A 14,808-nucleotide genomic window follows, 5' to 3' on the forward strand; every position below is an offset into this window, starting at 1 on the left:
CCTGTGCCGGTGTCCACACTGCCTCCACCCTGTGTCGGTCTCTACACTGCCTCCACCCTCTGCTTGTCTCTACACTGCCTCCACCCTGTGCTGGTCACTACACTGCCTCCACCCTGTGCCGGTCTCTACACTGCCTCCACCCTGTGCCAGTCTCCACACCGCCTCCACCCTCTGCCGGTCTCTACACTGCCTCCACCCTGTGCTGGTCATTACACTGCCTCCACCCTGTGCCGGTCTCTACATTGCCTCCATCCTGTGCCGGTCTCTACACTGCCTCCACCCTGTGCCGATCTCTACACTGCCTCCACCCTGTGCCGGTCTCTACACTGCCTCCACCCTGTGCCAGTCTCTACAATACCTCCACTTTGTGCCGGTCTCTACACTGCCTCCACCCTGTGCCGGTCTCTACACTGCCTCCACCCTGTGCTGGTCACTACACTGCCTCCACCCTGTGCCGGTCTCAACACTGCCTCCACCCTGTGCCGGTCTCTACACTGCCTCCACTTTGTGCCGGTCTCTACACTGCCTCCACCCTGTGCCATTCTCCACACCGCCTCCACCCTGTGCCGGTCTCTACACTGCCTCCACCCTGTGCCGGTCTCTACACTGCCTCCACTTTGTGCCGGTCTCTACACTGCCTCCACCCTGTGCCATTCTCCACACCGCCTCCACCCTGTGCCGGTCTCTACACTGCCTCCACCCTGTGCCGGTCTCTACACTGCCTCCACCCTGTGCCGGTCTCCACACTGCCTCCACCCTGTGCCGGTCTCTACACTGCCTCCACTTTGTGCCGGTCTCTACACTGCCTCCACCCTGTGCCATTCTCCACACCGCCTCCACCCTGTGCCATTCTCCACACCGCCTCCACCCTGTGCCGGTCTCTACACTGCCTCCACCCTGTACTGGTCACTACAATGTCTTTCTATGGTGGCACGTGTCTAGACCTTCCTCCAGTATCATGTGTCCAGGGCTTCCTATGGGACACATGTGTAACAATGAGAAGATCTCGAGGATAAAGCCATTTACCCCCCACCTTCCACCCCCGTCTATGGGTCTGCATAGACATCTCTTAGATACTAACAATGTTTACTTGCATTTGCTAAAGTAATGAAGGTCTCTCAAAATCTGCAGTAATGTCCACAAGGACACCTTTATCTATAGATTATAGGAGGTCTCATCTATAGACTGATGTTTATTAGACTTTTATACAGGACACAAGAGAGAAAAAGCTAAATTGTTACTTTTATTATTGAATACATTGTATTTTATTGATTCCACTCTTTATATATTGTTATGCTTGTTAGTATCAAAGTCTTTGTTTTGTAAATTAAGTCTCCAAATTTTCCTCCCAAGACTTTGCTGACCATGATTTCCCAGATATTTTACAGTCTCATGACCTGCAGATACAGTACAGAGCTAAATCTATCCATTCCGTAGGCACATGTAGGAGAATTAAAGCAGATTAAGCAGACGAGTTTTGGATATTCTTCACAAGGATCATAAACCTGTCTGGTTCCATGGATGTAAAGGTATTCAACTGCATTGGTGGCTTTTCAAGGTCTTTGTTGACTCTTCTAATTTTCCTGCCCTCGTGGAGATTCATTTTTAGAAGCTGAATGAGACATCCAGGACTTAGACTTTGATGGCAAGCTTCATCTCACATGCCTTCAGTGAGTAGCGTTGCCCCTTCCATGATTTCCAAGTCATACCCTTTGCATCTTGGTCATTTTTGCCCTTCAGGTATAGGCCATTGAGGTTGGCCATGTGACAGGCGTTGTACCAGGAGGCTCCACGAAAACTGGCTGCACAGTTACCTGCACTGTTGTCTCTGTCATTGTCATGAGTGGAAAACTTCATCTCGTTCTGAGTTTTCAGTGAATCTCCTGTTGAGATTGTAGACAAAGATAATATTACGAAATGCAAAATATCTATGGTCAACACTCAAACCAGCCTTGACCTTACGTCCATCTTTTAGTTTGTGACCCTCACATAATATTTCCCATTTTTTAAGGCTTTGTTCCTTATACAATACAATGACCTCAATGGATAAGACTGTAAAGAGATCATCAAAATGAAGGCAGCAAAAGGGGTAAAGATGTATTGGGCAGGGATGTAGAAGACAAGATTTAATTTTCACCTGTACCAAAGAAAAACAACAAAGAACTTCCAAGAACCCTAAAAACCACTGAAGATGTCAACCTCTTACCGATAGGTTTGTTGGGGTCGCCATCTTTAAATGCACCAATATAGAGCTTGTATCCGTCCTCCTCTTGATCAATGGCAAACGGAGACAAAGAGAAGGTGTCATAGATCCCATACCGAGCATCATTGTCAAAATCTACTAGGTCAACCCGGAGATAATAGGACCTCTTCTGGGTGAGGAGGTGAATGTTCTGCAGACCTGGAGATGATGGCAGGAGGATTTGTGATGTTATACATATCACAAGATTAAAAAGTAAAAAGAATATATAAAAGACAAACTATAAACCCTACCCAGCCAATATTCTCCATTCGCATTCCCAAACCCTTTCTTATATTCTTTCCAGCCACGATAGAAGTCAACACTCCCATCAAACCTCTTCTGAAACACCTGGAGAGCAGGAGACAACCATTAATGGGTCCACATGTGAAAACGCAAGAAACTTAACTAATGTTTCTTGAACATATGGAATTCTCAAACTCTCATCACTATTCATGACTTAGTTGTTTGAAACTATTTTTAACCTGCAATCTCTCTCATAAATAAGTTTTCTACAGTCTGACAAGAATTCGTCTGGTGCATCAGCTTATATATGCTTATAGAAAACAATGTAGACTTATCACTCTCACCCACAAAGCTGTGAACTGGACCACCCTACATCTGTCTACCACCCAACCCGTCCTCTCTACAGTGCTGCACCACCCTACATCTCCTCCTCATCTCTGTCTACCACTTTCCTGTCCTCTCCACAGTGCTGCACCACCCTACATCTCCTCCTCATCTCAGTCTACCACCTTCCCGTCCTCTCCACAGTGCTGCACCACCCTACATCTCTTCCTCATCTCTGTCTACCACTTTCCTGTCCTCTCCACAGTGCTGCACCACCCTACATCTCCTCCTCATCTCAGTCTACCACCTTCCCGTCCTCTCCACAGTGCTGCACCACCCTACATCTCTTCCTCATCTCTGTCTACCACTTTCCTGTCCTCTCCACAGTGCTGCACCACCCTACATCTCCTCCTCATCTCTGTCTACCACCCTACCTATCCTCTCCACAGTGCTGCATCACTCTACATGTCCTCCTCATCTCAGTCTACCACCTTCCCGTCCTCTTCACAGTGCTGCACCACCCTACATCTCCTCCTCATCTCTGTCTACCACCTTCCCGTCCTCTCCATGGTGCTGCACCGCCCTACATCTCCTCCTCATCTCAGTCTACCACCTACCTATCCTCTCCACAGTGCTGCATCACTCTACATGTCCTCCTCATCTCAGTCTACCACCTTCTCATCCTCTCCACAGTGCTGCACCACCCTACATCTCCTCCTCATCTCTGTCTACCACCTTCCCGTCCTCTCCACAGTGCTGCACTGCCCTACTTCTCCTCCTCATCTCTACCACCTACCTGTCCTCTCCACAGTGCTGCTCAACCCTAAATCTCCTCCTCATATCTGTCAACCACCCTACCTGTGCTCTCCACAGTGCTGCACCACCCTACATCTCCTCCTCATCTCTGTCTACCACCTTCCCGTCCTCTCAACAGTGCTGCACCGCCCTACATCTCCTCATCATCTCTGTCTACCACCTTCCCATCCTCTCTACAGTGCTGCACCACTCTACATCTCCTCCTCATCTCTGTCTACCACCTTCCCGTCCTCTCCACAGTGCTGCACCACTCTTCATCTCCTCCTCATCTCTGTCTACCACCTTCTCGTCCTCTCCACAGTGCTACACCGCCCTACATTTCCTCCTCATCTCTGCCACCTACCCGTCCTCTCCACAGTGCTGCATCAACCTACATCTCCTCATCTCTACCACCTACCTGTCTTCTCCACAGTGCTGCTCCACCCTAAATCTCCTCCTCATCTCTGTCTACCACCTTCCCGTCCTCTCCTCAGTGCTGCTCAACCCTACATCTCCTCCTCTTCTCTGTCTACCACCTTCTCATCCTCTCCACAGTGCTACACTGCGCTACATCTCCTCCTCATCTCTGCCACCTACACTCCCTCTCCACAGTGCTGCACCACCCTACATCTCCTCCTCATCTCTGCTTACCACTTACCTGTTCTCTCCACAGTGCTGCACCGGTTTGCATCTCCTGCTCATCTCTGTCTACCACCATACCTGTCTTCTCCACAGTGCTGCACCACCCTACATTCCCTCCTCATCTGTCTACCACCATACCTGTTCTCTCCACAGTGCTGCACCACCCTACATCTCCTCCTCATCTCTGCTTACCGCTTTCCTGTCCTCTCCTCAGTGCTGCACCACCCTATATCTCCTCCTCATCTCTGCCTACCACCTTACCTGTCCTCTCCACAGTGCTACACCACCATACATCTCCTCCTCATCTCTGCTTACCACTTTCCTGTCCTCTCCTCAGTGCTGCACCACCCTATATCTCCTGCTCATCTCTGCCTACCACCTTACCTGTCCTCTCCACAGTGCTGCACCACCCTACATCTCCTCCTCATCTCTGTCTACCACCTTACCTGTCCTCTCCACAGTGCTGCCCCGCTTTACATCTCCTCTTCATCTCTGTCTACCACCTACTTGTCCTCTTCACAGTGCTGCACCGCCCTACATCTCCTCCTCATCTCTGTCTACCTCCTTACCTGTCCTCTCCACAGTGCTGCACCACCCTACATCTCCTCCTCATCTCTGTCTACCACCTACTTGTCCTCTCCACAGTGCTGCACCACCCTACATCTCCTCCTCATCTCTGCTTACCACTTTCCTGTCCTCTCCTCAGTGCTGCACCACCCTACATCTCCTCCTCATCTCTGTCTACCACTACCCGTCACTCCTATTTCTCACCGTCCAGGGTCCACCATCGCTGCTCATGTCACAATACACAGGTACTGGGGGAGAGCTCAGACCACCAGGATAAATCAGGTACACGCCGTCTGAGGTCAGACCCTGAGCAAATACATCCGAGCAGTCAAGAGGGTGGCAGGTATCTCTGCAGGTATCGACTAGAAGGAGAGGACACAAGACGCGGTCAGAGGCCTCTGTAGATCAATTGCATCTAAAGATGTTATTACACTTCACCCTAAACTCTTTATAAAGTCAATCATTAAAATATCTCTACTTACAGCAAAATTGCAGATCTCATGGTTCTTAAATGATCCCTTAAAATATAATTTTCCCCGATTTACCTAGTTCCTATGTTCCCATGCCCCTTAATAGAGGGGTGGCGCTATACTTACAACTACTCTGGTTCAGAAGTGCAGATCCTGGGGTCACGTAACCGCTCTGCAGCAGCAAAAAAAAGGCGAAATTCAGCGTCAGCTTCTGATTGGAGGAGAAGTATATAAATGTTATTACAGGTCAGTGTTGCCAGTAATATATCTGATCTGTCAATAATTAGGATCTTCGTCACATCGTTTATTCATATCCGGACTTATAATTAGCCCATAGCGTACCAGGAATCATCTCTCACGGGTAACGTTGTATCACCGGACACTACCACCACTGTGTTCTTACCTCCATGGTCGGGAATATCTCCACCCTAGAGATGGCGTTCAGGTCTCTTCTCTATAAAGGGCGAGGTCACAAGTCATTACCGGCCTGCCAGACCCAATATTAACCCGATGTGGACTTCCTGGTCAGAGCCGAGGAAGAGGATAATGAAATCTTTCAGACTTCTCAGGAAGTTATAGAGGGGCAGACAGAGCGGGGCTTGTGCATTTACAGGAAATATGTTTCTTAGTCTTCATTCTAGAACGTTGCCCTGATCTGAAGATGTCAGCGTCATCCTAAGTCCTGGCAGATAAACGCCTGACTTCTTGTAGCACCCTGTGCCCAGAGCTGCTCTACATCTATATATCTGACTCTTAGGACTGTTATCTAGGGATATATCATAATATAGGATGAAACATAGGAGTGAATATTTGCTCAGCATGATCTGATTGGACGATTTACCTAGAAAGTTCTTCCCCTGCTTAGAGGAGAAGAAACCAATGCCTGGAAAAACAAGCTTTTCCAAGATATTTCTCCACCTACAAACTAAAAAGTGGTGAAACCTGCAGGTCAACATCTCTTCGACTTATGTCCTGGGAAACAAAAAAGCCCAAACTATCAAGGGTCAGTCAGAGCTCCCCCATAAACATTGGTTAGTTAGCCCATCCCATGGGTATAACTGGTTTTAATTTATTTATAAAAAGATTTGGAGACTTTTAAACATTCAGCCCAATCTTGGACCCTTAACATAATGGTCAGATCCTCCATCCATCCATCCATCCAAGGTCCATCCAAGGTCCACTCATCTATAGGTCAAGTCAATGGTGTAATGTGCACAATTCTTTCAGAAGAAAACAAGAAAAAAATGACTTATTTTTCTTTTGACATTTTGTGTCCTCCTCAGAAATGGCTGAAGATCTGGTGGACCTGTGAGCTGTAGTGATGGCAACATGACTGTTATAGAGACATAGACGCCCCTCTATAGTGCCCTCCGTTCTGCAGGCCGCTGTGTGTCTACAAGACGTTGGCATCGTGGCGGTGCAGGCAGCACAATGATGTCCTGAATTGCGCCATCTTCTCTGTGTAGAGGTGAGAAGAAGACTCGAGAGCCCCAATTAGGTGAGTTTTCTTACTTTTAGAGAGGGCATTATTACTGGATTACTGGATGATTATTGTCTTGTCTGGTCGACATGGAGCCACCCTGTCCTCAGCTACTCCTTATTCTGGCTCATAAAGGGGGCTTCACGTACAGGTTCCCAATATGTCATCCACATGGCCTAATAGGACAGGCTAACAGGGGTTCTCTTGGTGGGACCGCTCTCTAATAGACTGCTCATGTACCACCATTGATGTGGTTGCCCAGCTTGAAGTTGAGGATCTTGACTTTCGGCCTGAAAATGAAGGATACATCTTAGCTACATGTGAGAAGTAATAAGAGCGAATGTCAGGACTTCGGATGGAATAAGGTTTTTGTAACAACCTAACATTTATTTTACTGCGACAATTACATAGAGAACAATTGATTTACACTCGGTGTATAATTATTTCTGAATATGAGTCAAGATACACGAGACAACACAACATGAGACACCAGAAACGTCCACATCCCGAGGATTCTCCCGATCTAGATTGTGGTCTTCACGAGTCCATTCACTATGATCATTTCGACAAGTCCAATAACAATTAATTGTTTCCTTCCTGCTTGAATTTCCACCAGTTGTTACATTCTAACGAAGAAGAACATCAGGACTGGCGGTTGGTCGGTCTCGTCGGGTCATGTACGTAGAGGTTGGTTGTAGTCACAGATCATGGTTATGGTTTTCTGATACCACCAGAGGTTGGCACAATCTTCATCTCCGTCCACTGTAAGGTATGATGCCAGAATCTCACCCACCGGTGATGCCATGCTGGTAGTAACCATTTAGATTAGTGCCGTGACACTGGTTGTACCAGGAGGCTCCATGACAGATCCGAGCACAATTATCATCATCTGTATCTCCATCGTGACTATGGATCAGACATTTGTCCTGGTTATTGCTTAGAAGAGATTTCTCTCTGAATGAAAACACAAACCCAGCCCCCTCTCCTATAACGAGTTGGCTTCTGGATTTATCTACATTTTGGCATTCCTTGATTCCTGCCCATTCAACAACCCAACAGTCGGCTCTTGCCAACTTTCACCATACCCAAAACCAAACCATTATCTGGTTCAATGTGGCTCATACTCAGGTACTTAGAGGGCAAGATCAGGATTGGACTGGTCCATGGTCCATTCGATCACCAGAAGATCCTCAGATTGACCATAATTCTAATACTACATTGGACCCCTACCAAAAGCTGATTCAAAGACAACCTTATTTGGTGGAGACTTTGGAGCCAATCACTAGAATACATTTTTTTAAGGGAAATAAAGAAAAATATTCACATCTACTCAACGGTAAGAAGTTAAGAGTTTTTTGATTAAAATGAACTTGTTTGTGGGTAAACCCTTGTAATGATAAAGTCCGGTTCTATAACTACATGCATTATTGAAGGTATGTACATTGTACTGGCGCCGGTGATCCGCTACTCTCTGGTGGTTTCCCTCACTTAGATCATGTGACTTTGTGCCGCCATCACTGTTGCTCTGACTTAGTGGGCGCGATCTTCATCTCAGTCCTCTTTAATGAATAATAAGCTCCTTTCCACGTGGCCCACACAACGCCGGTGGCGTACTCCGCGGTGACGCCTTGCTGGTATTTCCCATTCAGATTGGCGCCATGACAGTGGTTGTACCAGAAGGCCCCGTGATACATCACTGCACAGTTACCGACATAGACGTCTCGGTCGCGGTCGTAGGTAGAAAAGTTCATCCGGTTGTGATTCGGTAGAGAATTTCCTGGAAATTAGAAAACTGAGCTGAATACGTTTCCTGGGGCAGAACTTTAGTATCTTTCTTTCCTTTGGACCCTGAATGGCGCCATTACTATATACTGGCATCGTATGGCATGAATATTTGTTTTGGATTGTATACTACACTACTTTTTATGTTTAGTTACTGTGTGGTGCTATTGTTTATGCACAGTATGGCGGTATTATTTGTGTACTGTATGGCAGTGTAATTTAGGCACTGCATTGCACTATTATTCATGCACTGTATGGCAGTATTATTATGCACTGTATAGCAGTATTATTTATGCACTGTATGACAGTAGTATTATGCACTGTATGGTAGTATTATTTATGCACTGTATGGTAGTATTATTTATGCACTGTATTGCAGTATTTTATGCACTGTATAGCAGTATTATTATGCACTGTATAGCAGTATTATTTATGCACTGTATGGTAGTATTATTTATGCACTGTATGGTAGTATTATTTATGCACTGTATTGCAGTATTATTATGCACTGTATGAGAGTATTATTATGCACTCTATGGCAGTATTATTTATGCACTGTATTGCAGTATTATTATGCACTGTATAGCAGTATTATTTATGCACTGTATTGCAGTATTATTATGCACTGTATGGCAGTATTATTTATGTGCTGTACTGCAGTATTTTATGCACTGTATTATTTATGCACTGTATTGCAGTATTATTATGCACTGTATGGCAGTATTATTATGTACTGTATGACAGTATTATTATGCACTGTATAGCAGTATTATTTATGCACTGTATTGCAGTATTATTATGCACTGTATTGTAGTATTATTATGTACTGTATGACAGTATTATTATGCACTGTATAGCAGTATTATTTATGCACTGTATTGCAGTATTACTATGCACTGTATGGCAGTATTATTTATGCGCTGTATTGCAGTATTTTATGCACTGTATTGCAGTATTATTATGCACTGTATGACAGTATTATTATGCACTGTATAGCAGTATTATTTATGCACTATATTGCAGTATTATTTATGCACTGTATTGCAGTATTATTATGCACTGTATGACATTATTATTATGCACTGTATAGCAGTATTATTTATGCACTGTATTGCAGTATTATTATGCACTGTATGACAGTATTATTTATGCACTGTATTGCAGTATTTTATGCACTATATGGCAGCATTATTTTTGCACTGTATGGCAGTATTATTTATGCACTATATTGCAGTATTATTTATGCACTGTCTGGCACTATTATTCATTCACTGTATAGCTGTATTATTTATACACTGCATGACAGTATTATTTATGCACTGTATTGCATTATTATTTATGCACTGTATGGCAGTATTATTATGCACTGTATGGCACTATTACATACCAGCACGTTTTGCAGGATCTCCCTCCTTAAAGCCATCAATATCCAGCTTGTACCCGTCCTCGTCAGGGTTGATGGCCAGAGGTGAGAGGGAGAAGGAGTCATAGGTCACATGTCGTGTGTTGTTCTCAAAGTCCTCCATGTCGATGCGCAGACCATACGTCTTCTTCTGGGTCAGGAGGAAAATATTCTGTAAACCTAAATACATGATTGACAAGTAATAAGCATTGTGCCCCCAAATGTGAAGCCAGTGCCCCCAAAGTGAGGAAGGAGCAGTTACCCAGCCAGTATTCTCCGGAGGCTCGGCCAAAGCCAAACTTATAGTCTTCCCAACCCCGGTAGAAATCCACACCACCATCAAACCTCTTCTGGAAGACCTGCAAGGAGACGAACAGTTCAGCTCCAGAGACACTGAGCCAGCGGGGAGCATCTGTGTGATGAGAGATGGCGGAGATGTCATCTATAGAGCGAGACTCAGACATTGGTAGGACGGGCGTCAGATGATGTCAGAGGAGCAGGTACTCACCATCCAGGGTCCTCCATCACCACTACATGCATCCAATGAGAGTATAGGGACACACAATGATCTAAGACTATCATCCTCCATAACCTGAGCCTCCCATTACCATTTCTAAGACTTCTCTCATGCTGCACCATCTCTCTGAAATGTGCTACCACAAAGTCACAGCGGCTACTTACCGTCCAGGGTCCTCCAGCGCTGCTCATGTCACAATACACAGATACAGGAGAGGAGCTCACACTGCCCAGGTATATGAGGTACACCCCGTCCGAGGTCAGTCCCTGCGCAAACACATCCGAGCAGTCGAGGGGGTGGCAGGTATCTCTGCAGATATTGACTAGGAGGAGAGGGCACAAGATGAGCTCATATAACGTTGTCATTACACCATAGAAATGTCCATTTAGTTACCGTAAACTTTCAGTCACTGAAAGGGAGCAGCCATGTAAGAGGGTTACAAATGACTTCTGGCGAAAGAAGGACTGGCCGATTGATTTGTGAGCTATCATCTCCCACACCTGGACTTGTGCTCATTGTGTGAGAGCGGTGGACTGTGGTCACGTTCCTGCCCCCGAAGCCATCAATCGCATTGTAATATAGTGTAAATAATGTTATGCCTCTTTTACTGTGGCATCTAAGCAAGAAGTGCCTCGTAAGTAAATGTTCTTCTGTTAAAGAGTCGGTGGGGAATCTCCAGCCAGGGCCGTCCTGTAAATTATACTGAGGTTATGGCCTACCGGACAAGGCAGGCGTTCCTCTAACATCTATCGCCAGCCACATATCAAACACGATGTCCTATATCATGTCCTAAGAGTAGGGAACTCCAGAGTCAGTGCTACCAGTGAGAAGGCCTGAAATGTCCAGAGCCCGACTACACCTGGATTATAAATGGAGGTGTGTTAGACCCCTCGATAAAGGCTGACCTGAGCACCGGTCCATGTTCTGCTGGCCATTTGGTCATACCTGAGCCCAGAACAACCAAGGAACCTTAGAGATGACCTAACAACCATGCGAGGCATGATCCCGGTCCGGAGGTTCCCAAATTGTAATCAATTTCTGCAGCCACATCTCTGTCTAATCTCACTAAACCCATTGATTTAGAATTCCCATCAGTGTCTCATCACCAGGGCAGAGAAGTGATGCCGTACTCACGATTAACCTGGTTCAAAGGCGCAGAATGAGCAGAATGCAGGAGGAGGACGACGACGACAATCAGCAGCAACTTCTGATGGGGGAAGATGATAGAATACAATGAGATATGTGAGAGTCGCCAACGATAGGACTTAGAACCTTCCAGAAGGTGACATTGTTTCACAGGATCCCCTCCCCCGATCTGCTCTTACCTTCATGGTGGCGAATACCTGCAGACTGTGGACAGTGCTCAGACCTCGGCTTTATAAAGGACGCGGTCACGTGTTGTTGTCATTGTCAGATCCAATATTACCTCATCCTGGACTTCCTGGAAGGTTGGAGAATTGGCAGAGGGTAAATAAATGCCCAGAATTATCGGAAGTGAGAGAAGAGTAGGGGCTTGTGCAATTACAGGGATGGCTCACCCCCATCAAAATCTGGGAGATTCCTAAAATTTGTTTTAAACAGATTCGATTTGGTTCTGAATCAAATGCAGTGTTAAAACCAACTTTAATAGAGATGATCCAAGCCTCCGACCCCTGGGTTACAGCCGGCAGCTCCAATTCTTTAGTTTCTGGAACATGAACCGCAAACGTGTCATTTCCATTCGCTCAACATTTCCTTACAAAAGTGACTGAAAATCTGCACATTTCACACAGAGTTCAGTCTCTTTAGGTCCCCTAAGTCCTCGTTTTCGATCAGTTTGGTCCTGAATTTGGTCTCATCTTGATATTTCTTCAATTTGGTCCATTTCACAACCCAAAGCAGATCTCTTACCTCATCTCATCGATCTTATCCGGATAAGTAGAAAAGAAGTTGCAAACTTTCAGCAGATTCAGACACATCTAAGACGAGTTACATAAAATCGTGGAATCAGCACAAGTGTAAGATCTCGATGTTTTATAGACAACAACGTGACTGTTGGGTAACGATTTATTACTGTGGTTATAGTTCACTTTCTGAGGTTCTGCTCCTGGACAAACTCCTGTTCACATGTTACATCCAGACATGTTCATTGCAATCCACAGCTACAAGGTTGTGGTGGTTCTGAAGAAGAAATGATAACATCAAGGAGAAATCCACAAAACCTGACCGACCAGAGCTACTAACCCTGGCAACTCAAGGATTAGAAGACACAAGTTATCTCCATGAGTACAACCGATGATCAGATTCCCGGTACATGGACCTTAATGCACAGAGGCGCAGGTTATTGCCAGTGCATGTGCCCTTACAAAATGTCCCTCTAATAACCATAAGTGGTGTGTGGCCATCAGGTTCCCTCGCCTTCCTGCAACCCATTGTTCTTCCTTCATGGGAGCGCAGGCTAGACTGAGGTTCTTGTCCAGCCCTGGGGTGGAAGAAGCTCAGATGAAAGCTGGGAATAAGAGGTCCTCTCCCTAAACTTCGGCAAGAGGAAGTCAGTTATAGTCAACCTTGCTATGGCCTTGTAGTCCTGAAGGATAAGGAAAGGTGCGATGGGGGCTCTCTGCCTTTCTAGGAGGGCTTACAATAGACTTCAAGACTTCATCCTTACGCACTTTTTTGTACTTGGATAAAGGAAGTCAAAATGTCAGAAGTAAAGAAAAAAAAAGGAGAATAAATAACTCACAAAGAAAACTCCATAAGAAAAATGGAATAAGGAGAAGCTTTAACTACAGGCCATGAGAATTTCTGGAAGTAAAGAATGTGTGCGAGTTGCAAAAGAAAGAAACGTAAGGAGGAAGATCAGTCAAAATAACAAGTCTCGGAAAGCTCCAGAGAAACATAAAAAGACTTACGAGGAGACAACCAGTGGAGATATGATGACCGACGAGGACCCTCACATCTCATGGCGTCACCTCAACAGCTCGGTCTCCACCACAACGTGGATAAAAGGTAACATAGACCTTGAGGCCTGTCTTGGCTTTTCAAAAGGTCTATTCCTGTAAAGTGTCCTGAGGAAGAAAGATTGGAAGGAGGACATTTCTAGACTACAGATGAATGAATTAAATTTACTTCAATTTTACAAAAAAATCAGATTTTTTTTGTGATTCATTTTGTGTAAATTAATTTCTAGAAAGCTGGGAAAGAGGAAAAGAAAAACAATAAAACCATACTCCGCTGCTTCCGCCCCCTCGCTGAGCCTTCATCCTCTGTTTTACTTCTGCACAACACATTGGTTCCTCTTCCTCCATCTTCACTCTGTGATGGGAGAACCGCATGGATTGGACTTCTAAGATCACGACACAAGTCATGACATGACAACATGAGCCGCCTGACATCACAACCACAAAGCCTAGTTATTGCCGTAGACTGGTGGTAATTGGAGGCTCAGGTGAGCACAATGGTCAGGTTTTTCTACGCTTTTGTGCCTAGAGAGATCTCCGAGCAGAAGTCTCATTTTATTTACATCTCATAAGTTTGATCTGCGGAGCTGGAATATCAGCAGATTTGCTCTCCACTAATTCACGACCCCTTTTTGTGATCTCGGATCCATTGTTTTTTGCAGAGATAATTGATCAAGATGGTTCATGAGTCGACTAGTAGCTACAACAACTGGTGATGGAGACCAAACACAAGGGGCTAATCTTGGATTTCTGGCACTACGTCAGTTAAAAGCTTTAACACTATTCCCATTTTGAGTGCTCTTTTAGAAGGGAGCCCTGAAAATGAGCTCCTCACAAGAAGTCCTGCTAAATGAGACTCCCGATAATCATCTGTGATCGGTGGCACCAACACGAGGTCGACAACTGTAGAAAAAGATGAAAAAAATGAAGATACGTCAGATAATCTCGCTACAACCAGATAATCGATCACCTACCGGTCGATCTTGCAGGATACCTCACCAGGGCTGAGAAACAAGTCAATTCATAGGTCACATGTCGTGAGTCATTATGAAAGTCCTCCAGGCCGATGAGTAGACGATACGTCTTCTTCTGGGTCAGGAATAAAATGTTCTGAAAACCTGAACAGATGAATGTGTAGTGATCGGCGTCGTGTCCCCTCAAATGTGATTACGTGGGGACAGTGCCTGATCCCTGAAAGACACAGGACCAGACCTCGTCTCGCCACCAGGGGTCATTCATTCTCTATCCCTCTAGTGCGGAAAATGCTGGTAGATGTCTCCACTGTAGCCCACTCACTGGGCACCCGCAGCAGATGTCTCCCAAAATGCAGCCCCAGCTAAACTAGTCCCCTCTTGGTGGCCAAACAGACCTGGGGTGTGATACCCTGAACATCACGGGCAGGGAT

At 45.6% G+C, this 14,808-nt stretch overlaps 2 protein-coding genes across 3 annotated transcripts; both read right to left on the reverse strand.

Moving 5' to 3' along the window:
• Positions 1-1,231: 1,231 nt before the first annotated feature.
• LOC138645645 (microfibril-associated glycoprotein 4-like) lies at positions 1,232-5,815 on the reverse strand. Of its 2 annotated transcripts, none has more exons than XM_069735089.1 (6): positions 5,687-5,815; positions 5,410-5,494; positions 5,018-5,175; positions 2,494-2,590; positions 2,207-2,401; positions 1,232-1,883 (listed from the first exon to the last, which is right to left on the reverse strand). In XM_069735089.1, exons 1-6 carry the CDS (start codon positions 5,690-5,692, stop codon positions 1,633-1,635), a joined length of 792 nt encoding a protein of 263 aa, XP_069591190.1. In that variant the 5' UTR covers positions 5,693-5,815; the 3' UTR covers positions 1,232-1,632. The 2 variants fall into 2 exon arrangements, with proteins under 2 accessions (XP_069591190.1, XP_069591191.1); XM_069735090.1 differs by having other exon boundaries at positions 1,233-1,883; positions 5,410-5,455; positions 5,687-5,801.
• A 1,309-nt stretch (positions 5,816-7,124) lies between these two features.
• LOC138645646 (microfibril-associated glycoprotein 4-like) lies at positions 7,125-11,905 on the reverse strand. The gene is made up of 6 exons (XM_069735092.1): positions 11,790-11,905; positions 11,599-11,671; positions 10,629-10,786; positions 10,210-10,306; positions 9,933-10,127; positions 7,125-8,540 (listed from the first exon to the last, which is right to left on the reverse strand). Exons 1-6 carry the CDS (start codon positions 11,793-11,795, stop codon positions 8,278-8,280), a joined length of 792 nt encoding a protein of 263 aa, XP_069591193.1. The 5' UTR covers positions 11,796-11,905; the 3' UTR covers positions 7,125-8,277.
• Between the last annotated feature and the right edge of the window lie 2,903 nt (positions 11,906-14,808).

The sequence above is a fragment of the Ranitomeya imitator genome, chromosome 7, assembly GCF_032444005.1.
Source record: "Ranitomeya imitator isolate aRanImi1 chromosome 7, aRanImi1.pri, whole genome shotgun sequence".
NCBI lineage: Eukaryota > Metazoa > Chordata > Amphibia > Anura > Dendrobatidae > Ranitomeya > Ranitomeya imitator.